Genomic DNA, 26597 nt, shown 5'->3' with positions numbered 1-26597 from the left:
CAAACAGCTTTAAAATTTATCATCACCCAGTGGGCAGAACAGCTTCCAGGGACGTTTAGTGCTGAAGGACCTCAGGCTCAGGCTGGTTACCATATTCATGGCACACAGCCACTTCAGTGGCTGCATCGGGTGTAATCCAGCAACGGGAAACCTTCATGGAAAACACAGAGGGAAACACAAGTTGCCACGGGGCTGCTGCAGTCACCCCGAGACACCCCATTATCCCCAAGGGTTTTCTTCATAGCCTCTGCTGTACAACAACATGGCCCCTGACCGATACCTGGCTCATGCCTGACCTCGGGCAGGCTTCATGCTTCAACACAGACAGGCATGCAGGGCCAGTTAAATGTTATCGTGCAGCCGCATGCTTTAGGTGTAATATCAAGCTTTGCATAATCAAGGATATTATGAGGATTTGGGCCGTTCATAACCAACAGGTTCTGGAATAGATTGGGAAAATGTGAAGGCCCTCAAGAAGAGGGACAAATTAAACATCAACCCAGAAATGCCACTTTGCAACTTGCTGGCCAGCAAGCGTTCGGATCCCTACAGAAAGGTATGTGATGGGACGGAGAGCAAGTGTCTCTGGCAGCATTAGTGAGAGCAGCGCACGTTCATCAGCTCGCAAGCCTGGACCATACAAGTGAGGGATCCCATTTCAGATTAACAGCAGCATCCTGCTAGTAAACACCGGCAAAACATGGACTGAAAGCTACAAAGCACTTCACAAACGTATCTCCTGCCACACTTTTTATATATTGTTTTTCAGGAAATTTTTAAACTTAAAGGTTTCCTTGCTTCATTAGGCAGGCAATGCCAGACCACTTCATTATTTGCATTGCAAAGAAAAATGCTCGGGTCTTTTAGAGAGAGAAAAACAATGTCATTAAATGATTAAATGATCACATAGCTGGCCAAGCCACTGCAGCAGTAAATGGCTCAGTCATAAAAAGGACAGTAAAACATGACCTGTCCCACATTTAATGAGCAATAAGAAGGAACCATTCCTTTCAAACATCATTTGAACTGAAGTGTAGAGAGGTCTGAATTAAATTCAAATTGAACTTGATTTCATCTTTTAAATTAGACCTTTTGGAAGTCCATATTTACAATAGGCATAAAAATCAAATCTCTCTCTCGAGGGAGGGGCGTGACCAGTGAAAGATGCGAAGTGGCCATACCTGGATGCTTCATCACATCATTGCCTTAAGAAACACCACAGAAATGTGACTTGAATGTCAGTAGCTTTACTGTATTATTTATAATGTGCTACATAATTTAAGCATGCAAAGACCCAGCCTGCAGCAGGTACTCCACACAGTCCAAATTCCAACTATTAATTAGAGGTGTGGTGGTCTGAAGAAACATCTCCTGTCAACCAAGCATCTTTCATTTCCCTGAAGAACAAAGCTCTCCAAGCTCAGAAACCTCGGGGGATCTGCCATTTGATTCAGAGAGCATGGCCACCTCTCACAGCCAGCAAAGATCACTGTGCCAGATCATCCCATATGCTCTTTCTCAACTCCTCCCTTCCAAAAAGTGCTGAAAAGGGGTTCTAGAGAAATATCTCTGCTTTCCCAGCCTGCTCCATCCTTCTTACTCTACTGTGCCTCACTCAATCTGAGCCATCCTGTGATAAGTTAGAAGCTCTTCAGCTAATATCAAGTCCAACACTGACAACACATATAAATAATACAGGGTATTTACACACGAAATCCCTTGCATCCAGAAAGCTCATCACTTCGCAGAAGTGCTGTGCAGAGGGACTGATATCTCACACTTGCTTTGCAAAGGTTGCTATCTATTTTAACCCTGTTTCACTTACACAGAGACCTGAAGAGTGGCTTGGATCAAGGGATCCAAACCCTGAAAACCCACCTTCCTGGCATCGCTTGCCATCACCAAGTCATCTCTCCATGGAGGAGATCCGAAAGACTGCCAAAGCTAACACTGTTGCTCAGTTCCCAAGGCTCCCAGGACCCGCGCAGGCTTGAAACTGCTGCTCATTTAACATGACCTTCTACTTCTTCTTATGAAGTCAAAAGCAGAAAATTTGAGGGCTGAAAGCAAGCCAATCTGGGTGGAAATGTCTGACAGACTCTCTCTGTCAATCCCTGATTGATGAGGGCTGAAGGAGGAGGTTCAACTGGTTGTGAAGAGCAGCCGGGCAACCGATTAATAAAGGAGACTGTTGTCCAAATGGGAGATGCTCCCAAAGGATGCCCCGGCTATGGACCAGTAGAGGCTTCCAGGTTCCCCACTGGATTGAAGTCTGGATGAAAGATGCCTGCGGTTTGGGAGCCGCATTATTTATTTTTCCAAGATGTATGTGATGCTTTCTGGAGTCCGTTCTCCGCCTGCTAATCGAGTGATTGGCACACCGGCACCAATTACGGAGACCCGTTAAAACGTGCCAGGCGATATGAATATGCAACAACACGAACGCCTTTCTTTTATAAGTAGCAAGTAGAAAGAAAGTAACAACTTTCTAATGTTGATCATTTAGGTCTTTTGTGAATTCTTTGTATTGTGCCATAGTAGCCTTCCACTTTTTAGACACATGGGTCTCCTGCTCCGGCGGACACTGGGCACTGTGGATTAGCATATTTAGAGTACATTGCAACAGTTGACTATTCAGTATGTGAAGTGGTGAAATTTACTCTATTATTTCTAAACACTTACGGGAACGGTGCTCCTGTCAACCAGTCAGCCATCTATTGCAAGCTTCTGTGTCCAATAAGTTACCAATTAATTGGCTCCTACAATTGTTGTATAGTTTACTTCTTGAATGGCTCCCTCTTTAGTAATTTCCTTCCCATTGTGCGGCCCTTTCTGACAACTTCTGTATAACGCTATCAGATAATCGCTGTCTTTTCTCCCTCGCCTCACTTTTCTATATCTCTCTAAATAGTTTATTATTCTGCCTTGGTACCTTTTATGGAGGCCAGCTCAGTGGCCTGTCAGTTAAAGGGTAAGGATACATTAAAATCGTCATTCATTCAAAAGGCTTTGCAGTAAGTGCCCAGGATATTCATTTGCGCACACATACAGGTCCAAGCCTGAAGTGCGTAGCTCTGAAAGGAAAAGCCCTATCTTCCCTGAACAAACCCTTAATGATTTTACATTTCTCTCAGAGCCTGCTCTCTAATGAATGTTGACATTTCATGCACGGCGAGACACAGGAATTCTGTTTGTGGTCAGGGGCTACAACATATTCCCAAGGAAATTAAATTCAAAATTGATTGTGTGACACTCAAAAACTGGCCCAGAATTTGAATTATTTCCTTCAAGCAAAATATAGCTGCCTTTCCCACTGAAAACCAGCCAGGTTTTAGAAAAGCCAAAGCAAAAAGTGCAAATGTTGTTTATGGCTTGCTTTCCCCTGCACCAGAAAGCTGTAAAAGCAAAATTGTTCTTTTTCTCCTTTCTGACAGAAGAAATGCCACCATGTCAAAACTGTGAGCCAAGTGGTTCAGAGAGTCTCCGAAACGGCAACATGCCCTGTGCAAAGACCCAGCATAATGGCAATGCCACGACTCTTCTTTATTTTGACCAAGCAAGAAAGATGTTCACATATAATTGACTTTTTTTGTTTAAATTAACTCAGGCCTATTGTTAAATCAGCTGCATCTCTCTAAAACTTTGTGGCGATGGATTTTTTTATTTCTGGAAGTGGATGAAAAGGGTTTTTTTTCCAAGTTGAGTAAGTTAACTGGTTATTTAAGGTGAACCAGCTCTGTAGAAGGAACCTCTGGAAGGAGACCCTCACACGGGAGGAAGCCACGTGTACAGACGACAGATGCTCGGAGGACCTCCCCGTCCAGCATAAACCCCTCACCCTCCTCCTGATCACAGAGACACAGAGACATGAAAGCGCTTCCGAAACGGCTACAAAGAGATGACAAACCCACCAACTCATCAGAGCGTCTGTACGCCACGTTGCTGTCGAGATCGGTGTAATACTAAACAAGATCTTGCGATGCTTTGGACAGGAGACATTCCTGCTGAAGGGGATGGAAAATAACGTGGTCTCTTTCTCATTCAGTAGCTCTAATTTTGCTGCTGTGCTGCAAAGCAGCATGGAGAGGGTATTTATTTTTGGTGGAAGGCAATGCTGAGCTCAGACCATCCAGACAAACATCGCATGAAGCTATTACATCTTCATTATTGCACTGCTCTATAGAGACAAGTGTTTTGAAGAAGGTAATAAGCACTTATAATTAAGGCAATTATAAAGTAGTTTATTATAGTTGAGCGCTAACGTAGAGCCGCCTTGTGTCCAAGAGAACCAAAACAGTGATACAGCCTATCTGGGGAATTTTTAAAACAGCATCAATCTGACGGTTATGGCTCTGGAGGAAAAAAAAACCAGTTAGTGGCAGACACAAGCTGATTTTACAAGCCACCAGAGGATGCAAGCAGGAGGGCAAACATGGAGAAATTGTGCAATTGATGCTGAATACGTGTCCTTGTCCCCTGGCAGATGGCTCTGGAGTGGGAAGTCGCCCTTCCCATGAGCTAGACCCTGACCCTTGGAAAGCCACGGAGGTGAAGTCCCACATCCAGCAGAGCAGCACGAGACAGGATTACCCCTGTTTGTGCTTCACAGCCACCTTGGGGGACTTGGGGAGATTAGTATCCCAAAATGATGTGACCTCGCAGACCACAAGGGCTTGGGAAACACTAACTGAACCCAACCCCACAGTGCACACAAGCAGAGTTGCAAGCTCTGGAAGGTAAAATAAAAGCCATCAGCTCTTTGCTCAGCACAGATTTCTGTAGGGCAATGGAAGTGTCACTCTGAGCAAAATAGTTTCCGAGCTACTATCACAAAGTTAGAACCTAAAATAACCCTTGCTTTCAGACTGGGAGAAACACGGCACTTTGCACTTCCTCACTTGTATGATGCCATCAGACACTGCCTCTGGTTTCCATGCTGATTAAAAAAATATCACGGACCCCAGCAGAAGCATTTGTTTTTTTCAGAGCTTCAGACATGCTGCTTTAAACACTCTCTTCCCCTCAAAATTTTTTTTAAAACTCCCTGAACAGGCAGCAAGTTTCTTTCAAGTCTGCTTTATGTGAAAGATGTGTTTGTGTATGATTTTGCTTCTCTAGGCCAATAGTGGTGATGTTTTTGATGCAGCTGAAGAAGATGCTGTCATTCGAGAAAAGATAAAATTATCACCTTTCATGAAACATCTACAGGTTTAACCAACCCACTTCTCTAACAGGTGAAAACAGGATCTTGGCAGAGAGAAAAAACAAAGTGTAGGCATGAGGATAAAAAGCACTTCAAGCCTACAATTAACTTCAGTGGGAAGGGAAAGGGTGAATCACCTGTTGCATAAAATAGTCAGTGGTACCTACCTATTTCCCACACAATGGCAATGGAGAGGAGGAGAAGGAAATCCCGGTCACCCCCAGCGCTTACCTAGGCGGCTCCAGGAGACGATGGGCCGGGGATTGCCCGTTGCGATGCACTCCAGCACAGCGGTCTGGTGCACTGTCAGCGTGAGGTTCTCCGGACCGACGAGAATCATGGGGTCCTTGTAAACGGTGGAGTGGGAGCCTGCAAGGACAGCATCATCATTAAAAGGCATCTGATTCTCTCTTGTTTAATGGAAACACCAAGGGCTTCATGCATTGTCTAAGTGCAAATCATGTGGCTGGTGTAATCCTCAATAAATTTGAGATGAACATGAAACAAAAGGAGCCCAATGTTTGCGTGACAGCCACATCGAACGTGTTTTAAGTGTGTGCTGATATTCCTGGGGAAAACCCCTCAGCCAACCAACCCAGCCACAAGCAGCCCTGTTAACACCAGATATGGGCAGTATAAAGAAGGAACCGCGCTGTGAACTGCAGAGAGCAGACGTGCAGGAAAAACATGGAATATCGGGAGGACACAAGCTGCAGGACAGCGCATGCAGACAGGAATGCAAATAAATGAGGAGTTGCTTTATCTTTCAGCATCTCAAGCCATAAAGTAATCCATGCAGTCCACAATGCCTAAACCTGCATCTCTGTGAGCATCCTCTCTTGCTGCTGGTGTAATTTGCTCCAAAAGCCCCGTCCTGGGACACAGAGAGTGATGGAGGTGCCAGTCCCTGACTCCTGCTGAGGATCTTTTTGAGAGGAAGCTCAAGGAAACTCCTCTGATGACTGCCACCCACGGGGTGGTCATTTCCCTGCCTTTTACAGCACCCCTGTCCTGGCCCACTCTGGTGTAACTGGGTGCAGGGAGAGGATGCATCCCATTGTTCTGATATAATCGTGATACAATCATTGCTCACGATGCAATCACTAATCGTTTATTTGCACTACAGTAGCACCAAGTGGCAGCAACCAAGAATGAAACCCATCATACAAGATGATGCACAGACCCATAATAAAATAAAGCCCTGGCACAAGGACTCCAAGGAAACCAGACAGGCACAGGATAAGCAAAAGAAACCACATTCCACCAGACAGGAGGAGACCGCGGGACAAAAATATCATCCTGTGTCAGGTATAGCACAGCTGAACCCGCACCTCCTGAGTCCCCAGAAAGTGCCTTATCCCTGGCCCAAAGCTCCCTTCAGCCTTCACTCCCATTTGTTGGGAGCAGGAGACGAGGAAAAAAAGGAGATATTCTCCATCAATAAACAGGAACACTCATAATCTCTGCATTAGTCTTCTCCCTATTTCCAACGAGAGGTGGGTCATACTCCAGAAATGCTGAGGTCAAGCAGTGTTTAAGGAATTTCAACAATCTGACAGCTGCTGCTGGCAAAAACACTCTGTACACCTGCGGAGAGAAATACTTGGGCTGGTTGTCTCCTCCCCGAGGAGAGGGGCACAGGGAGGGCTCGGGAGCTGAGCTCTGGCATGGGCTGGGCTTTGCCGTAGGAACCATCCCACGCTGACTCCTGTACATGGACTTTCCGATGTCCAAAAAGCTTGTTAAAGAGAAGTGATCCACCAAAAAATATCTGCAAGGGCTTTTCTCCAAAAAAAATTTCTTTTCTTCCTACACTTTTTAGCGTTACCCTTTCACAGCAGCTCAGGGGCTGAAGTCAGGGTGTTAGCAGGGGGATTTCGCAGCGGTCCAAGGGCAAGCACAGATCAGAGCAGCTCATTTGTTAATTGTTCCTACAGGGGCTAAACAGGGAGCGATAAAGCGACTCAGAGGTTGTGTCTGAATGGGCAAAATCCAAGAAAAATCACCGTGTCAGTGTGACTTAAGAGCTGACTTTCTCACTAAACGCATTTCACTGCAAGCCATAAAATGCAGATTTTTTTGATGAGAACCAGAATGCACAATAAATTCACATGGCTGGCTGGTTAACCCCAAGAGATCTGAAAAACAATACCTTCCCCCTCAGTACCTCGGAGTGCCTTTAAAACCCGTGTAGATTTATTGTTCCAAATCACAATACTAAATGTTCACACTTAGAATAATACGGTATTATCATCATATTATATAGTGATTTCAGTATTTCAAAACACAGAGAAATGAAATGAATTGTCCAAGGTCACCCAAGAATATCAGTAAATGGGAGCTGAGACCAGAATTTATAAAACACTCTATTTTGACAATAAAATATTAAAAAAATCACACTCTGATTTATACTCCTAAACAGTCCTAAATAGGCATTCAGGTTTTCGGGTGTGGGCTCAGCTCCCTGAGTTTGGCCAAACCCCGCCCAGCTCTGGAAGTGGCGTTTCCACTGCTGCTCACCTTCTCCTGCAAGGGCCACATAATGGTCCCGTAGCTTTGCTGCCGAGCCCAACGCCCACGGCAGTGCCAGCTCCAGGGCCAGAAGGGATGGTGACCCAGCGGGGATGCGGCGGTCAGATGCCAGCACCATGCAAAGGGGCTGACCGTGCCCATCCATCGAGGAGGAGGTTTCCTTCTCCAACCAGAAAAGCTCTTTGATGCAGGGTCAGGAAGGAAGGAGCGACAAAACAAGGGACTCGTGGCAGGCGAGTGCTGCTGGAGCACAACAGGGTTCAGGGCAACGTGGGGGGGAATTGTTTTGAAAGGGAAAAAGGCTCTAATGATGCACATGGTCCCCAGGGACTCTGCCAGCAGCAATCGTGGCGAGAATGGGGAGGTCCCCAGCACCACCAGGAGTGACAGGCACTCTAGCAGGGATGGGAGCATCGCCAGCACGGGCTGTTAGATCTTGATCAAAAGGACAGCAGCAGAGAGCCGCAGCCCGTGCTGAAAAGGTGTCAGCACAGAGAGGCAGGCAGCCCCTCGGGAGCATCTCTGCTAAGCAGGCACTTGAAAATAATCAATCAGTAGGACTGGAAGACATATCTGTGCCGCTCGCTGCCGGCAGCCCCGCCACCACTGCCGGCGAGAGGAAGGAAAAGTGCTGTGAGCAGGCTCCTTCGTTGCCCGCAGGCAGCCACCCTCCTCCTCCTCTCCGGCCGGGCTGTGGCAGTGCCCTGCAGGGCAGCGGCTCCCAGAGCCCATCTCCATCCTCTCCCTCCTCCCTCCCCAGTCAGGGCTCGGTTTGGAAACCCCAGTGAGGCGGACTCGGTGCTTCTCTGTGGGTGAAGCATTGGCTGAAGTTGCTGCCCCGTTAAGAGGAGACACCACGATGAAGAGCAGAGAGCACCATTCCCTTTACCCCTCTACACAGGAGGCGGCGATGGAAAGATTTGCAAGATTACTGCTTACCCCATCATGCCTAATGACACGTGCATAACAGCACTCACGTTAGTTCAGTATTTACTGATACAACACCCACACCAGTGAAGCAACATCCCTGTGCTATCTCTGCGGCACACCACAGCCTCTGCCGGTGTGCCAAAGCCTAGGGTTAACATGCTAGCACACACCCGCTGTCCTTCTCTAACAGATATTTGTGTGCTCTTAGCAAACGCCACAGAGCATAAACCTTTTTCACTGAGGTTTAACCCAGTGCAATGAGTTTTCCATGGGCTGAGAGCACGCAAACGTCCCGTTACGGCAGCTCTGCTGCCATGCAGTCACTGAAGCACGGTCCAAGCCCTTCAACAGACACTTGCACACAGTGCCCGTATTCATCATCCAGCTGCTTTAAGGAAGACAAAAACCACAAACGTTTCACAGACAGGAAACCTGGAAAATATCCATCTGAAATGAGGGATGGTCAGATGAGAACAACTAGCACTTTCTGCCCTGCGAGAAATAATAACTCAGACCAGTAAATTGACACAAAGAACTTCACCACATCGATAATTTACTGTTCTCGTTTCCCTCCACGTGGCTACCATTCGCATAGATCAAGAAAACAGATAAGTAACAGGCATCAAAAGCTCCCAGGTCTTACAGAACCAGTTAACCTGCTTTCTCTCCCCATCAGAGTTGATATACACAGCATCACTCTTTCCTCATCTTCACCCCATTTCACACATGCCTCTTTTTTACAGTCGGCAGAGGCTAATCTGACATTCGGTACAGGCGTTAAGTCTCCTACTTCAGAACCACTGGCCAGGCAGCCGTTTTGGAAGCTGAAGGCAGGCTGTGAGATATGAGCGTATGCTGGCAAGCCTCCAGCCACTGGGTACCAGCAATTATGTGTATCTACCTGATGGACAGGAGGATCACAGCTCACAGGGGGGAAGACTCTTTGCTGCAAATAAAAAAAGCTCACAGAGAAACACACACCCAAGCAGCCCTGTGCAGATTTCCCTTGCCTCTTACCTCCAAAACTGTCATCTCCATTTCCACAAGGAATCTAGGCTGGCCCTCTAACCAAGAGCCAGGGATGCATCACCACTGCTGGGGTGGTGTGGGTAACCACTGGGCGGGACCACAGTGGGTAACCCAGCATCCCAGGGGGGTTCTGACCTGCACAGAGTCCTGTATCTCAGAGGCCACCCTGCCTGCAGGACATCATAGCCACAATTTGCAGGTGACTACTTCTTTGGCACTCTTATCTTCTCTGAAGGTAACCCACAAATGCTCTTAAGTCCAGGAGAAGCAAGCTGTCCTGTTTTCATACAAGGAGGATGAGCATATCAAAGACATTTCTAAGAAGAGGGCACAAAGGTGTCATTCACTCCTGGCTGCTTGATCAGGCTGGGTCGTATGATTTGACTTCATACTTCCCACTGCCTTCATACTAGGAGCAGCTACTGAAACATCAAGAGAGACTTCTGAAGCTAGAAGTGTTTTAAATTAAAAAGACTGACAAACGAAGAGAGCCTAACTAGAAGGTGACAATCTAACATCAGGTTTAGAAATTGGCTGATGAGTTATTGCTAGAAGGGGCTCCAAGAGATCAGCTTGGGTCCCACACAGACAGCTAATGGAGGATGGGCAATGGGCAGGTCAGCGGAGGGTAGCACAGCTATGGAATGTGGTCGCAGCGTATTTGTACCCTAATCCTTCCTTCACTGTGCCTAAGGTCATCACTTCCACATGACATTTTGTGTGCTTTCACAAACAGGCCAAACGTGTGCACGTGCAAAGTGTGGATGTGGGTTGCTTTGGTTTGCCCTCATAGCTTCATCACATCCTACCTCCGGCAGCATGAAACCAAACAGCAAGTATGTGATTTTGGCCCCTTTTTTGGAAAGGAGACCATAAGGCACCGTCATTTCTTCACTTGGAGCTTTCAGAGGTGAAAACCTGTTTCTGCCACTGACTTCAAATGTGGATGGAGAACCAAGTCAAAATTCAGCCTGGGGTGCTCAGGGCTTCTCCTTCTCATCTTCCAAAGCAAGGTTAGCCCGCTTCGGTCGCAATGTAATGCTAACAGCCTACAGAACGTAATTCCCCCATTAGATAAATAATTGATCACCCTGTGTGCTGCAATTACTTCCAGAGTGGGCAGGTCTCATAAGGAAATGATGAATCTTCCACATTTCCAAAAGAATTTATTTAATGTAAAGCTGCTGTAACTCATTTTCTCAATGTCCTCCCTCTACCCAGAAACTAGCGCTAATTTACAGGCAAAGAGACAGATTTATCTGCTATCAAATGGACTGATCTGGCAGGAACTAATAACAATCCAGAAAAGGAAGGCACTATGGCTGGACAGAGGGATGCTTCTCAGTGCTGTTAGCCTAAAGCTCTCTTAAACTGTCCTGGTCCAGACCAGCAGCGAGAAGAAGAAGATGGAAAGGCAGTCAGAAGAGTCCTTACTGGTACTAACCTGACACGGTGAGTCTGGCCTCCCGGCTGAACTTCACATTAGCAATATTGGTAGCAACGCAGTGAAAAATCCCACTGTCTTCTGCCCTCAGTCCCGTAATCTGCAGGACCCCCTTTGGAAGCAGCGTGTACCTGTGGGAAGAGAAAAGCAGAATCAAAAACTTGCAAAGCAGGACATGATGTGAAAGCAGGCTGCACACCCATGGAGGTGGGGCAGGCTGGCTCCCCGCATCCCGGTGCAGAGGTGCCAATAACACCCAAGTGGCACAGCCCCTGGCAGGCTGAGCCCATGCTTATCACTGCATCAGGTTTTTTTTTTTTTTGGATATTTGAGCCTCTGGTCTTCTTTTACAGGGGGTATGTTCCCTTTTTTTATCTTCTGATGCACCCTTGAGAAAGGATGACTTTTGCTGGAAGGCTATGAAGTAGATGCTTCCTATTTAACCTGTGGGAAAGCTTTGGCAGTGCATTTGCATGTGAACACAGCTGACCTGCAAATTATCACTCATCAGCTGAAGCACAGTGACCATGGACAAGCATCAGGGGAAGTGTGTGCTCCACACTCCCAGCTCCAGGTCCAGGACTCAAATCCACATAACCTTAAAACCTCAAATGCATGGAGAGGCATGTTCAAAATAGATATTGAGTGGGCATATATAAATATCGATAAATATTTTATATATTTAAAACATAGGTACGTTTAAATCATGCATGCATACACACATATATGTATACATGCATTACAGGTTGCTTGGCAACTGTGTGTTTAAATTGGCTGGTAGTAAGTCATTACATTGTGATGAGTTAATAATCCATTTCCGTCTGGAAGATGAAGAATATCTTTTTCCATATCAGCATATGGTTAAGTGCCTATAACCTGCTCCCTGCGCTGGGTTCCAAACGTGCGGCTCGGTGTCAGCAGCAGCGTGACAGCAATCAGTTTTACACGTCCCGAAGTTGATTGCAATCTCTCTGGGACTTTAAAATGCCCATTGTTTTGGATGAATTATACCACAAGAAGCCTTCATTTTTGTTAACAATCTGCCCACAGCATTAGAAGATTCAATTCCAAAGCTATTATTCTGCCTTCAAAGCCTCCAAGTGCAAGACTCGGCATATAAATTTATATACACTTTATACACAGAAATGCACCAAGCATGATTAATGCAGAAATCCAATTCAGTCAGAGAAGCAACCCTCATCACCCAGGCCCATTGGTGTCAGAGATTAATCTACTGAGCTGACAGTAAAAACCTTCCTTAGTAACTTTACTCCTACAAAAAGCCAAATCTGTTCAAAATCAGCACACTGAACATAGGGAAACTGCTCCTAGCCCACGTCCTCCAGGGCTTGGGCAAGCTCCCTGTCCTGGAGGAGAAGCAGCAGGGATGAGCACAGCATGGGGCTCTCTGGGTTGGAGAAAAGCCTTGCAGCTCCTCAGCCTTGGGGCTCCTCAGCCTTGCAGAAAAGAAGTCCTGGTCACACTCAAATCCCTGCCACATCTCTGGTCATCTCCACACCCGTGACCCTGGGCTCAAGTGGAAAGGGGCAATAATGCATGAAGGACTTCAAGGGAACTTCATCTGTCCTGCAACATGTCATCGGTATGCACACAAGGTGCCAGGCCCAGTTCTGCACCCCTTACTTCTGCTGATAGCACCTCAGACCACTTGCCCTGCTCTGCCACATCCCCAGTTTAGCACTTGTGTGAGTAAGGAGCCTTCAGAGGAGATCAACTTTAACAAATCAACCCTGTGCTGAGCTAAAAAAAGCTCAGATGAAAAACGCAAGGAAAAACAAAACCTGACAGTTGCAGTTTTCCATGGCAGGGTTGGGCCTCTTGGGTCCTTCTACTGTAAGTTCACCACAACGCTGAAAAGGTCAGGCATTGTTCCAGCCCTTGTGTTTTCTCCTGCCTCCAAAGCACCCAACCACGTTCTGCTGCAGAACTGACATTTTTAAGAATAGGGGCTTTCAGGAAAATATTTACAGCTTCCTGGTTTCGCCTATTCCCAACGCACAGGCGTAAATTTGCGATCGAGGTGTGCTGCGACCGATTGTCTCCCACCATCGGTTGTGCGGCTCCCGAGCTGCAGCTGGGACCACTGGAGGCTGCCGGTATGGAGCACGCGTTTCCTGCCACCTGTCCTCCGCCGGGCCCCACCACCACTTGCAGGATCAAACCATGATGAGGGACGTTTCCGATGCAAAGGGAGTAGCCTGTCAAACACAGGAAGCGAGGACGTGCCGTCCCAGGTCTAGGCTGGGGAAGGGGGGCAGCTGGGGTTTCTCTTTAGGAGGGTTGCATGGGAAACAGCAGCCCAGGGTGCTGCGGGATGCTCTCTGCAGAGCTTCCCTGCCGCCACACAGAAAGCGTCACGAAGAGTCCACCTGGGAAGGAAAGTCTAGCAGCCACGGTGTAATTCAGTGCTTGCAAGAGTTCAGGACCCACTTGGAAGATCTTAAGTCATGGATCTGGCTCAGAAAGAGTTGCACAAAATGGAGCCACAGAGGGATGATGGATGCCAAAGCTACCACAGCTCTGCTAGGATTGCTGGGTGGGCTCTTCATGCTGGAAAGTAAACCTGAAGGAGGGCTGATCCTCTCAGGGAAGGTCAATGCAAACCCTTGCCCACTCCAAAATCAGCCTACGAGGTTTATCCAGCTCTCTTGAGAGATGCAGTATTTCTGCACAGTGTTTGGCCAGAAGGAGCCCAGACAGCCCACAACATTGAGTCTTCCATGTCAGAAACACTGGCCAAGACCGTCAGCCCCGATCACTTGTGTCCTAGCACAACTGTGAGAGCAAGAGCAAGCCTGGCCACATTTTTCCACCTGGAGAAAGGACAGCAGTACATGGTTTGGACATGTCCTACCTTTCATTGTCTGTGTTGACTGGCATGCGGTTCTTTTGCCAGAGGATGACCGGCTCAGGCAAGCCATGGATCTGGCACTGGAATCTGGCTACACCACCTTCTTCCACCACTGCGTTCTGAGGGTGGATGTGGAAGTCGGACATCGCTGGAAGACACAAAGAGAGACAAAAATATTCACGTGTGCATGGAGAAACAAGACTAGTGGCAAGTTCTTGCTATATGTCTGCCTCTGCACATTGAACTGATTGACTCAACCAGGACAGGAGACAGTGCTCCATGACCCATATGCTCCACAGCAAGGTCTATGGGGGCAGCAAGATGCACAGACACTGCACTGGCATTTATCGGAGGTTATTCTCAACAGCTTCAGCAGGCTTTGGATCCAAGCTCACATCAGAAAAGGGATGTCAAGCTCACATCAGAAAAGAGACATCTATCCTTCCCATTGCTGCCGATGTCTTATCTGCTGTAAATATCCTTCTGATGTGCATGGCTTGACTATTTTGTTTAAATACCTTCGCTGAAAGAGCTCCCAGATACCCTAGCAAAACTTGCAGCCCCTGATTTCCATCTCTGCACGTGCTCCAGCTAATTGCATACTCTGCCTTCCAGCACCGCAGAAGGAACGGTCACATCCCCACGCTGTGGAGCAACAGGCTTCAGCCGATAGAAAGAGCAGCTGCCAAGAGCTCAGCAGCTCAGCTCAGCTCAGCTCACCCAGGCTTTTGGGGCTGGGACCACCCGACAGCGAATAACAAACCTCAGCGTGCCCACGCAGGATGAATACAGACCAGCCCGTTTCAGCACAGCCACAGCTGTAACCATTGTGCAGAAAGACTCTGGCATGCTGTTAGAGCTACATAAATAATACAGTAATTATTACTATTAATTAATTGGAAGGTGCTGCCTGTTGACTCTGCAATAAACATATTCAAGGCTAATAAACATCCCAGTGGTTATTTAGCTCATGATTCATTTATAGTGCCGCATCCGCGGGAAGATCTCTCACATTATCATATAAAATAAACTCCAAGAGAGCCCCCTGCTCTGCCACCCCAGCCCGATAATACTCCTCTCCCCAGCGAGAAAGCCTCGTCCCCTTTTACATGCGTCAAGTGTAATGAATGTACCTCTGCTAAGGAACAAGCTGCGTATGTGTCAGAGCAGCTTAATCATTCATCTGCAAACTCCAGTTGGGCTCAGGCAGATGGGAGATGGCCATTAGCAATCATACATTAAATATGTGTTGCATTAACGTGCACTGCTCCCCCAGCCACCGCTCCCAACCCACTGACTGCAGATTTGTTAAGCTGATCGAGTACCACGCAGCGAAGCCCCGGCCCCGCACGGCCGTAGGGTTGGGAAGGTAGGGTGGGATGGGCAGCCAGCCCCACATCGGGATACAGTGATGGGAGCAGGACCAGGAGGTGGCTGTGCAATGCTCCAGCCAGATGGAAACGCACCAGCACAAGGCAAAAGATCACGCAAAAATATGTGTCTCTTTCCCAAGATGCAGATATCCTCCCTGGTAAGGGATGAAGCGCAACGGTGGAATGGCAATTTACCCAATTCATACACATTTAGCCTTGAAATGAGACTGCTCGTGGCCCAGAGCACTCAGCCACGTGGGAAGGAGCCCAAAGGCTGCTGGGGGGGTCTCCCACACCAGGTGATCCCCCTTCCAAGGTGGCAAGGGATGCTTCAAAAAATGGGGGGTCCAGGGGTGCCCGCGGCAGGAGAGCTCGAGGGAGCCTGCAGAGTATTTCAAGGCTGCCATTTGGAGACCCAGGCCAGGGTGAGCATCTTGCAACCAGAGCTTATGAACTCTCACCAAGAAATGAATCCAAGAATTAATGAGAATGACACAAAGCTCTTTATTAAGGAAAAGAAAAAAAAGCAGAGATTCAGATGCCTGCAGGAAAATTCCTTTCAAATGTACAGATGCTCAGCGCTGAGGTTTTTCGGTGGCTGACAGGGTTGATAAGAAGAGGGAGGTGTGAATGAGAACAGCCCAGGCACAGACTTCGCTCTGCTGGCTACAGAATTCATTGCCGTTCCTTTATTTCAATAATATCACCTCTTATAGGTAAAACTGCAGCAATAACCTCTACTCTTAAAGACACTAGTATTAATATTTATCATGAATAAAACATGGCAAGTTATAAATAATTCAGTTATGAGGATGTTAAGTAAAATATTACTCTTCAACGACCCCATAATGTGGCTTTGAAGCACAGTTTTATGTTAAATGCCTAGGAAACACTGTGACCCTTGCCAAGACCAGCTGGTTTGCAGAAGATGCATTAAAAATTCATGCACCAAGCTACAAAATGCTATTTTTAAAACAGGTTTACGAGTTTATTTACACTTGCAGAGACAAAAGCTTTTGTAATATCTCCTGTAAAACAGCAACAAAACTTGAACGCAAGTGATTACCTGGGATGCTGTTTTCAGCCTGGAAATAAATCACTGGGTGTAAGAAGAGAAGAGGGATAGGAGCACATCTGCTTTACAGGGCATCGCTTGGAGGGGCTAAACCTCTGCTGACCCACGTGAGATTTTTATATACGTCCCAACTGACTGTAACAAACTCATACAGCGGAGTGCTTGCTCCTATTTGTCACTTATCTTTCAGCAGCAAACGCCAGGACCCCCATTATCAGCCAGGCCGCTATTGTTTCAGCCGCCACGGAGAAGAGCTGCACACCAGCCCGGGTGGGGTTGGCCAGCAGCCAGGGAGCTGCATCTCATTTCTATGCTAATGGCCATAATCATTTTAAAAATAAATACATGCAATCACAATATTCACCCGCAAGCTCCTAAGAGGGGAGGCACCCTCTAATCCATCTGCCCGTGGTCTCTGTCGTCCAGCAATGCAGCATCTGTGTGCCAACGGAGGGACTGGTGCTGCCCCAGGCCCCTTTTTACTGTCATCAGATGGGGTGAGTGTCACCCTGTTCCCATTAAACTTCCCTCTGCCGTCTCCATGTGTAGCACGGTACCATCCACACACAGTGAGCGTAGGGTAGTCATCAAGCCATAAAATCAATCTAAATCATGCGCACACTCATTGCTCCATACCGATGCTCCAAGCCACGGTGTCTCAGTGCTTCTGCTATCATCACACCTGGATTTTGGCCATGGTACACACAGGCTGGCACAGGGCAGGGGAAGACAAAACAAAATGGGCTCACAGCAGATGGGGAATGGACCTAGCAGCCCTCCCACGCTGCAGGCATAGGTGCACCTTCTCCCAAAGACATTGGCCAAGGCTAGATTCAGGCTGAGTTGTCTATAGCCACACTAATGTATGAGGCAGAGGAGTTACTCTTCATCTCTTCTTCCCCCATGTTGTATCATGGAGGACCTCAACAAGGATGAGGCTGAATCACAGGTGAGGCTCTTCCCTAAAGAGAAACCCATGCTTGGGATCTCTCACCACCTAACCCTCACCAGGATGCAGTTCCCAAAGCCATGTCCTATGGACATAGTGCAGGTGAGCCGCAACTCTTATCCTCATCCACATTCACAGAGGATTTGTTCTGGCAAACGAATTTGCTGGGTCTCCCCTAATCGAAGTGCAAACACTCTCTCCATCCTAACAGGCTCTGTGGAAAGGCCAACGGAATAAAAATGAAAATAGGTATCGAGTGAAATTTTCTTTACTCAATGAAAAACTAATTGAAACCATTAGTGGCCAATCCTTTTTTGCTCAGTACAGCATTAGTGCTAAGCTGGAGATTGACCTAGGTTTGATATAGAAAAAGAAAACATTAACTTGGTATGTCAAAACAAATCCTAGGCCTGTTTGAATCATTAAAACGCAAAGATTATTATCAACTGCAGGCACAAGGGGAGGAAGAAGACTTGAAAAGTTCAGTGCCAAGCCTGGTGTTAGGAGAGCATTTGGGAAGTGCACCTAGTTCTGCAATCACATTGCTTTTTGCTTTTAAATTACTTATGGGGAAACAGATACCCAGGTTGGCTCTGACACAAGAGGATGGTGGGGAGGAGCTGAGCATCCTCACCGACACTGACGCCAGGCAGTTCACAAACAACAGCCCACAAGCGAAGACCCTTTCTCCACATTTCTGCCACCAACCTGTTAAATTCAGACCTCTTCCAATGCAGGCACATGGTTAAAATGCCTCAAAGTTAACACAGTACAAGGAACAAGAGTTTTATGGGGACATGCCTCCAGTACCTGGCCTCCCAGACACCCCTGCCACGGAGGGCAAGCTTCATTAGCTCCATTACAACTGATGAAGCCTGGGACGCAAATGGTTTGACCAGTGTTAGAGAACAAGCCACGGGCAGAGCTGACCCCTTCCAAGAGTGCCTCCATCCCAATGCTAGTGACAGATGCTGATTTTCATACTGAATTTCCCAACTTACTAAAAGAATTGAATTTCCCCTCGGGTCAGCAGAAGTCAGGGTTGTTTTTAAAACACAACAACCACCGTGCCAATTAAAGCCAGACCTAAACCACTCTCAAATCAGGCTGACAGCTCCAGCAGAACCAACCCTTGGTAGCTGTGAGATTTATTAAGCCCCCATCCTCCTTGGCACCGCAACTCCTTCCCAAATGCTTTCCCTGCCCCAAAGCAAGCAGAGGGATTGCCTCTTCTTCCATTCCCTCCTGACTTGGGAGACCTTCACCATTAAGTTAGCAACCTGCCAAGGAATATTTTCAAAGAAGACGGCAGGTGAAGGCTTCGCAGACACAGGTCCTTTATTTGCTCCCCTCCACATTCTGGAAATGGAGGATTCGCCTGCAAGAAAGAGCCGGCACAAAAGATGGGGGGCATACAGACACCACAAATCCCATCCCCTCCTCTCTTCCCCCTGCTTTCAAACACGGATGCTTTCCCAAGTCTTTAAGAAAAAGACACTGCATCTTCTTTCTCTACATTTTTTTTAAAGATGCATTTTTATAAATATAAAAAAGCCCACGTTACAACAGCCCAGTGGCTACTCCAGCTGCAGAGCAGCCTCTGCGCCTGCGAGCCGGCCCTGCGTGTCTAATGATGCTATTGTGCGAGGTTGTTGCTGAACTGCCATGAGCCCAATTTTGAATGCAAGTTGCTTTGTGCATAGTGAAGCGTGAACAACAGTGCCGCCCATTTATCTATTTAATTCTCCAGGAGTAGCAGGAGTGGGGGCCTTCGCTCACATCTAAAGGGAAGAAAAATCGCCTTTCTCTCAGCTTTGGAAAGGGAGGGAAATATTAAAGACCAGCCGTGCCTCTCCCAGCATAGAGGAAAATCCCCTCTGCCCCTGCCCACTAATCATAGTGGTGAAAATCCCAAATCTCTATTGTCCGCCCTGGGCCTCAGATCTCAAAAGAAAATGGGCTGCAAGACTCAGGAGAGTTTGAAGCAAGGAAGACACTTTGGAGGAATGTAGCTCATTTAAGAGGAACCAAAATACACGGTGAGATGAGAGAGGGAGGAAGCCCCATCTCGCTCTGTGCTGGGCAGATGTAGAGGGAAAGAGGGTCAGTCCTGCATGCTTTTTATTTGCAAACAAATGCTTATTCCTCTTCTGCTTTGGCTGTTATTTTCTCCCCCCGGTGCTGATATGACTGCTCAGAGCAGTGACGGAGGATGGTCCAGGCTCCCTGCCATCTCTGCATTTTACATCCTCAATCAAAGCTGAGTGAAATAATTTAAACAAGATTGAGAAGACACCCCATCAGATGGACTTCTCTGGTTGAGGAACAAAGTCTCCACCTGGCCTGTTTTTTTTCCCCCCTGCCTTAAGCCCCTGGGATGGGGATGAAAGGGAGACAACTGAGCTAATGCCTCGCAGTAGGACACAGCAGCTGCCCACGGGAGGGAACACACAACAGATATTTTACAAGGAGCAGGGGGGAAATCTACCGCTTCATGACTCAAGTCCACCAGGAGGCAAATTGCTGCCTGATCTGGGACTGTGGCTTCTCAATTTTTTGCATAACACATGAAATGACTGCAAGCCAAATCCAGCTCAGGTGACCTTGCCGCCACACTGCAACGAGCAGCACCAATGGACTCTAGTGCCCCGTGATTTACTGTTTGTTTTGGTGCTTTGAGAAGCAAGTGGAAAAAAGCACAGAGCCCTACGGGGGCTGCTTCTGCGTAGGGATGATAAATATCCTCCGAAGGCAATGAGCACATCTCCACTGCATGCAGACCGCGGGAGGAACAGGGTCAGAGGGAACATGCTCAGGGGTCCCTGGTTGCTCTACCCACCCTGCACAAGCAAAAGACCAGGACTGGGAGGAGAAGGATGGGTCATTCCTGCGAAAGTCCCTGTAGGGACTTTATCGTGGCACCTGGAAAACCTTTGAATGCCTGTGTTGCAGCTCCACTCCTCTTCCTGAGGCTCCCTTGAACGCACTCCCCATCACCAGCACACCCCAGCCTCTCCTGCACAATAACACGTGCCTCCAAGCCGGTCTCCCAGTCCTAAAGAACGTTTAGTAGATTTATGTATTGATTATAGCTTACTTATTGGAAAAATAACTACAACACCATCAGTTGTTGATGCAGGGGTACTCTCCCGTGAGTGGAAAAGATTTTTGTCTGAATAAATGCAGTCTCTGAGCCATGCATGGAAATTAACAGGGGCCATCCACCCCAAGGGCTGTTTTAAACTGAAATATCTCGCAATTTATGTAAAGCTCAAAAAGTGCTATCCCTCTGGACAGCCCACACTGTCCCAGTACAGCGTGCCAGGGAGCATCCCCAAATTCTGACACCCCACCACCCTCGCCATCTTGACTTGGGAGAATAGAGAGTGCCCGGGGAGCTGCCTGTGTCAGAGGAAACCCCTGAAAGCAGCTGGCCTTCGCCATGCTCTGCCTTGTGCAGCGGCACTGCCCAAATGCTGCCTGCTCAGACCCAAGACCTCCTACAACATGGCTGCAGCCAGAAATCATCCCAGCCTGGAAATAAGGAGCAGTGAGTCCCAGTGCATCAGCACAAATGCCCTCTCCGTAGCCCAGCGAGCAACCAGGGCTGTCTGAGCATCCTCAAATCTTTCCTATAAATGTATCGGTCATTTTACAGAGACAGGCACAGGGGACACAAAGTGACACCCACAGTCACAACCCAAATCCAACATCATCCCTTGAGTACCAATGGCACACTTTACCCACGAGGCAATGCTGCTCCTTATAAATCACTTCGAAAGATGCATCTTGGCAATCCCACGAATCAAATTTCCCACTTCCCGCCGTGTTCGGAGCATGCAGCAGCATCCCATCCCGTTACCTGCTACGGAGAGCAGCACGGCAGACAGCCCAAGGTGGTTATTTGTCTTCCAGCACCCTCTTGTTTTGCAGGGGAATCAACTAATAAACAGCCCCTTTAGTGCTCTCAAATTGGTTTCAGGGAGAGAAGTTGTTTCTGGCGGAGAGGGAGGCATCACTGGGAGAGACCTTTATCGGGGAGCGCTATTGCAGTAATTTTTCAAGACGAAATTGCTCTCTGGCTCATGACAGCATTTAGTGTATCCTGAGGCGACCATTTGTGAAGCCAAACCTGTGGTCCTGCCGCCCTGCTGCTGGAGGGAAGGGGGAGTATTAAATGTCATAAACAACTCTTAATTTGCTTGGGCGGACTGCATATGGGGCTAGCGATTCTGCAGTGCAGGAGGAGGTTATCTGTTGTCATTACAGTGCTCCGGCACCAAGGGTGATGCTGGCTGGGCAACACTGGCTGCTGTTACACCTGCCCGGTGGCACTAGTCACCACGAAGGGCTCCTGCGTTTCTGCAGGATGACTTCTTAAGAAACCCCAGCATCACACTAAGTTCCCCCACCCCAAAGCAGGGCTCACCTTCAGCATCACAAGAAGATGCTCCCTCCAGAAGCTCCCTCCTGTTGCATCCACAGCTCACCCCGCTTTGGGCAACGGCTTCTTCAGGACCTTGCCACCTGCCAGGCTTTCCTCTGAAGCACACATTTGCTCTTTGCAAAATACCTATGATTTATCCTACTCAAGTGCCCCTGCAGACCCAAGAAATAATGAGAAAATGAAGGGCAAGCTGTCCCGCAAGCCTCCAGGAGAGGCTGGCTTGGCGAGGGCAAAGCAAAGCGTGCAGTATGCTGCCAGCAGGCAGGTCTCTCCTGCCAGATTTCCATCCAGAGCTCCTCGTGTTTTTCCTACTCCGACACACACAATTAAGACAAATTACATAGTTACCATTTTGATTTGTTGCACAATAACAATGTTTCCATCCCTTTCCCAAATATTGATGGAGATGGTACAAGAGGAAGCTCCCGCACAGCCATTTTTGGCCCTGGACTACTTTGTTTGCAGCCAACTGCTTCCAATATCGAGCGCGGACTAGCAATCCTGCTTTTTATCAGCTCAGAGAGGCAGCGAGCCATCCAAGCACAAGGCGTTACCCTGCTCCGCCGCAGCCTTGCAACACCTCTAGGTAGAAACATCCCTGCTCAGACCTCCCGGTCTGCAAAGGCAGCAGCCATCCCTGGGTTTTTGTGCTCTCCAACGAGCACATGCTTCGTCTTGGCATCTCCGTAGGCGACAGTGGAATCCAGAAAGGTGAAGGAAAGGAAGCTTTTCATCATGACTGCCCACGGAAATGCCATCAGCCCCGCTTTCAGACAGGGAGCTGTCCTGATTTACAGGCTAATGAATTTTAAATGAGATGCATTTTTTAATTTTTTGTTGTCAGCCCCCATTTTTCTGCTAGCAATCATTCCAATAATAGCTTTAAATTTTCAGCATCTGTTTTTACCAGCTCTCTTGTAATTAGTTTACTAATGTATTTCACTGCGCCTTTGTTATTTTCAGAGAATTACTTCATTCCCAGCTATCAGAGATAGTGCACTTCAGTCTATAAGGAGTTTGGCCTTTGTTCCCTTGTGGTTATTCACATGGGGGAAGATGGCTCAGTGAATGACAAGCCTTTCTATCACCACACATTCTCCATTTAATGTCTTTATACTGGCTCATTAATTACCACAGAAGACTCCTTTCCGAATGGAACCTGTGATTTATAGAAGACTTGGGCAAGGTGCCATTTTTATCGGGCCGACAGCAAACAGCACCAGTGCCGGTAATTCACTCTTCATTTTCCCTTCTGCTGCAGCGGGGTCAGCCCTGCCGCAGTGGGACTTTTGCCTGGGCAAGGGAGCTCAGCAAATGCTCGGTGCTGCCGAGCCGCGGCCATCACACTGCTCCTGCATGGCCGGGACGACCAAGTCCATAGAAAATTGAGCTACAACCTTCTGCCTGTGTACCGTGGTGCCCGCTGTACAGACCGAGGTACTCCCTTGGGCTGGATGAGTGCCTGGAGGAGGTGGGACTGCCTCCAAGATGATGCCCTGCACCTCTTTATCAAATCTGGTGGTCCAAGGTGTTGCGGTGCATACAACAAAGCATCTCTTAGCACTCGGCAAAAACCCAAGCACACTGCAGAGAGAGGCTCAGGCTTTCATTAAGGAGCGGGCAGTCAGACACGATGGACACTGTGGTACCTAGATGCACCTCTCTGCCGTGTCCCATTACACAGAACGGGCTGGACGGCAGGTTTGCGTTCCAGCTGTATCCCTCAGACTCTAAAACATTACAGACTGGCAAACCTCCCAGCAGCACGGGGTCTGTCCAGGGGGAAGAGCTGCACAAAGACACAAGGTAAAGGCTCCCTGTAGACCCAAGGCAGCCAGAGTGCGGGAGAAAGGCGGCTGCCCTGCCTTCGAGAGGGAGTAACCCGAACAACGGTCTCTCTGTCCGACAGAAATTAACTTTAAATCCTTCAGAACAGTATGTCTTTCACCACGTCCATACTCTGTGCCGAGCATGATAAACTGCCCCCTTCTTTATTAAGGAATGAAATAGAGGTGGAAATAGTGCACGTGTTGACTAAAGAAGTTATTCAATGCAGAAAAAACTAGAAGCACTGCTCTAATGCTCCTTTCTGTTCATTTTAACGCTGAATTTCACTCGAATGCAGGTGATTTTCCAAAATGCCAAGTGCTCCTCTGCTCCCATCCCTTCGCGACCAGCACAGCCACTGTGTTACGATGTTACCTGATCCAGACTGAAGGCGATAGTATCAGAGATGTAAAAAGGACTGAACTGCTGTGATACTGAGAAAATCCAGCTTCCTCCAAGGTCTGCTTTTCCTCCTAGTAGCGGCTAAGCCATTAGCTGTCATCTCATCCCTGTGGCTGAGTTACATATATAAATTCCTGTTCACTCCTTGGCAATAGCAACAGCTTCCTATTTTGCTGGCAGCGATCCAGGGGAAATTCAAGCTGAATTACAGCCATTCTTCAGAAAATAGGCCAAATCCACGAAAGCAGGACACATGACCGCAGACGTAGAGCTCATCCTTTTTCTATTTATTTTGCAGCGAGAAGCCCCGTTGGCTGAAAATAGCTTATCTCTGGAAGTCCCCCTTTCCGTTTGCGGCTGCCGCTCCTGGCTGCTAGCCAAACTATTACCACCTCAAAGAGAAAGTTCATAGCTCCGGCGTATCAGCCCCACTGTACAGGACGTGTGGTTTGATGTTTTCACCAATTTCTCTCTGGGAGCTCAGAGGAGATGGGGATTGTATTTCTGTGCATGAGCCAGAGAATGTTAAGTCTTTTCCTGCGCCTCTGCTGGGATGGTTGTACTTGGGGTTGTACCCCAGCATCGTTTGTCAGTGTATACAGAGTACCGCGTGTACACGTGCACCTATGTGCATGTATGACACAGCACGGGTGGTAACACGGACTTGACTCCGTGAACCGGGGTCCCTCCAGACACCCATTCCCATGACAAAGTGAGAGCTTACATTTCACGCCGGGTCCACATGAAACAGCCACTCCATCCAAAAGCACCTCTGCACCCGCAGCGAGTCCTCTCTCCTCCCTGTGTACCCCACAGCACCCTAAATATGACTGGGAGACACACTGCCCTCCTGAAGCATGCAGACAAACACAAGTGAGGACACAGGAGAACGGTTAAGAAGGATGGGAAGGATGGTCACACAGAGGAAGAATGGCAGAGTTACAAACCACAAATCTCACCATCTTTATCTTCCTCACTATCACCAGACCATCACCAAACCCGAGCAGCACGGATGCATTCCAGGAAACAGCTGTCCAGGGAGGACTGGCTTCTTGATAAGAAGCAGGGAGGCTTATCTCCAAAACTCACAGTGACACCTCACCCCAGGCCCAGTTTATCAAATTAAACTCATTACCTTCAAGAACTCGTTGAAAAGAGGTGGCAGAAGAGTGGTGGGTGAAGGAGGCAACGCTCCCACCGCCCTGCTGTGCCACTCCCAGCTCAGCGCATCCTTACCGGCACGTGCCAAGCAGTGGTGGTGGCTGGTGGGACACCACCACCTGTGAGACCACCACCAGCAGCAAAATGCCCCAGAGTGTCACATCAAGGAAGAAAACTGACAGAAAGAGGAGATGCACTGATTTACTGCGAGGCTGTCACACGGCTCTGCAGTTTATTGTTGTGTACAGCCATGCCGTGTAGGGCTGCGCTCGCTGGGTGTGTTTTCTGCATGTAAGATGGTTTACATATATAAGCATATAAGCAGGTTTCTATATGGTAGAAAGATAGCCTCACCGTGCCTACAGGAGAGCGATGTATCGGGGATCTGCCATCATCCAATCTCCATACTGTGTCACAACCACAGTATTTTGCATATGCATCTATCACTGGCAAGGAGAAAGAGCCAAGTCCTTTCTATAGGGAATTTTTAAAACAAGCAGCCAAGCAAAAGAGAATTTCAGCTTTGAACACTTTCTAAGGTATTCAGATATATACTTCAGATACTAATATTTTTTTGCTTTTTTATCATAGATTAGACAAACATCGGTAACCTCAGGTGGTGTCTCTCCTCTCTTCTCAAAGACCTTTGGTACTGTTTATGGGAACAGGATACGACAAGAAGCCCTGGGTACCACGAGGCAAGGGTGGTGAGGCTCGGGAAGCTTTTGAAGAGCGTAATTCCTGAGAAGTGCTCCCGGACGGGATAACTATTAGCTCACAGGGCTACAAGGAGGGGCTCTATCGATTTGCTGGGAGGAGAAGAGATGAGAAGAGCCTGTGTTATTTCCTACTGTGGAATTTGCAAAATTTTTACCCAAATGAGTTTCAGGATGCACAAACACATGAAGAAGCGCAAACACTCCCCGAGCAGTGGTCCCCTGACTAGGGGACACAGATTCTCCTGCGGGCTTATGGTGACCATCAGGTAAACCCTCTGCAGATGCACCAAGTCCCTATGTCCTCCATTGCTCTGCACCCACGCTTCCAAACAACCCCTGGCAGCAAAATTCAGTGTCATGGACAAAAGACAAGAGGAGACCTTGATAAGAAACCCAGTGTCCAATGCCCAGCCTGGGGAAGGGCTCAGTGCTCACAGCTCCTGCTGAAGGAAGGAGAGCTAGAAGAAAGGCTGGACACTCAAGCAGCCATGCAATCCAAATTTAAATATCAATATTTGCCTTCACAGAATCATAGAATCATTGACGATGGAAAAGTCCTCTAAGATCATCGAGTCCAACCGTCAACCCAACCCCACCACCCACTAAGCCATGTCCCTAAGTGCCTCATCTACAC

The 26597-nt window shown here is 48.0% G+C and overlaps 1 protein-coding gene across 1 annotated transcript in view; it reads right to left on the bottom strand.

The window, feature by feature from the left end:
* Nucleotides 1-26597, bottom strand: part of IGDCC3 (immunoglobulin superfamily DCC subclass member 3) — a 112804-nt gene that overhangs the window by 30570 nt on the left and 55637 nt on the right. The window contains exons 3-5 of the mRNA XM_009280489.2: nt 14014-14158; nt 11139-11269; nt 5435-5572 (exon numbers count right to left, since the gene is read on the bottom strand). Of these exons, the coding sequence (XP_009278764.2) occupies nt 5435-5572; nt 11139-11269; nt 14014-14158 (414 nt within the window). The remainder of the gene's footprint in view (nt 1-5434; nt 5573-11138; nt 11270-14013; nt 14159-26597) is intronic.

Source organism: Aptenodytes forsteri, unplaced genomic scaffold (assembly GCF_000699145.1).
Source record: "Aptenodytes forsteri isolate BGI_AS27 unplaced genomic scaffold, ASM69914v1 Scaffold83, whole genome shotgun sequence".
Classification (NCBI taxonomy): domain Eukaryota; kingdom Metazoa; phylum Chordata; class Aves; order Sphenisciformes; family Spheniscidae; genus Aptenodytes; species Aptenodytes forsteri.
This window is presented reverse-complemented; position numbering and strand designations above follow the sequence as displayed.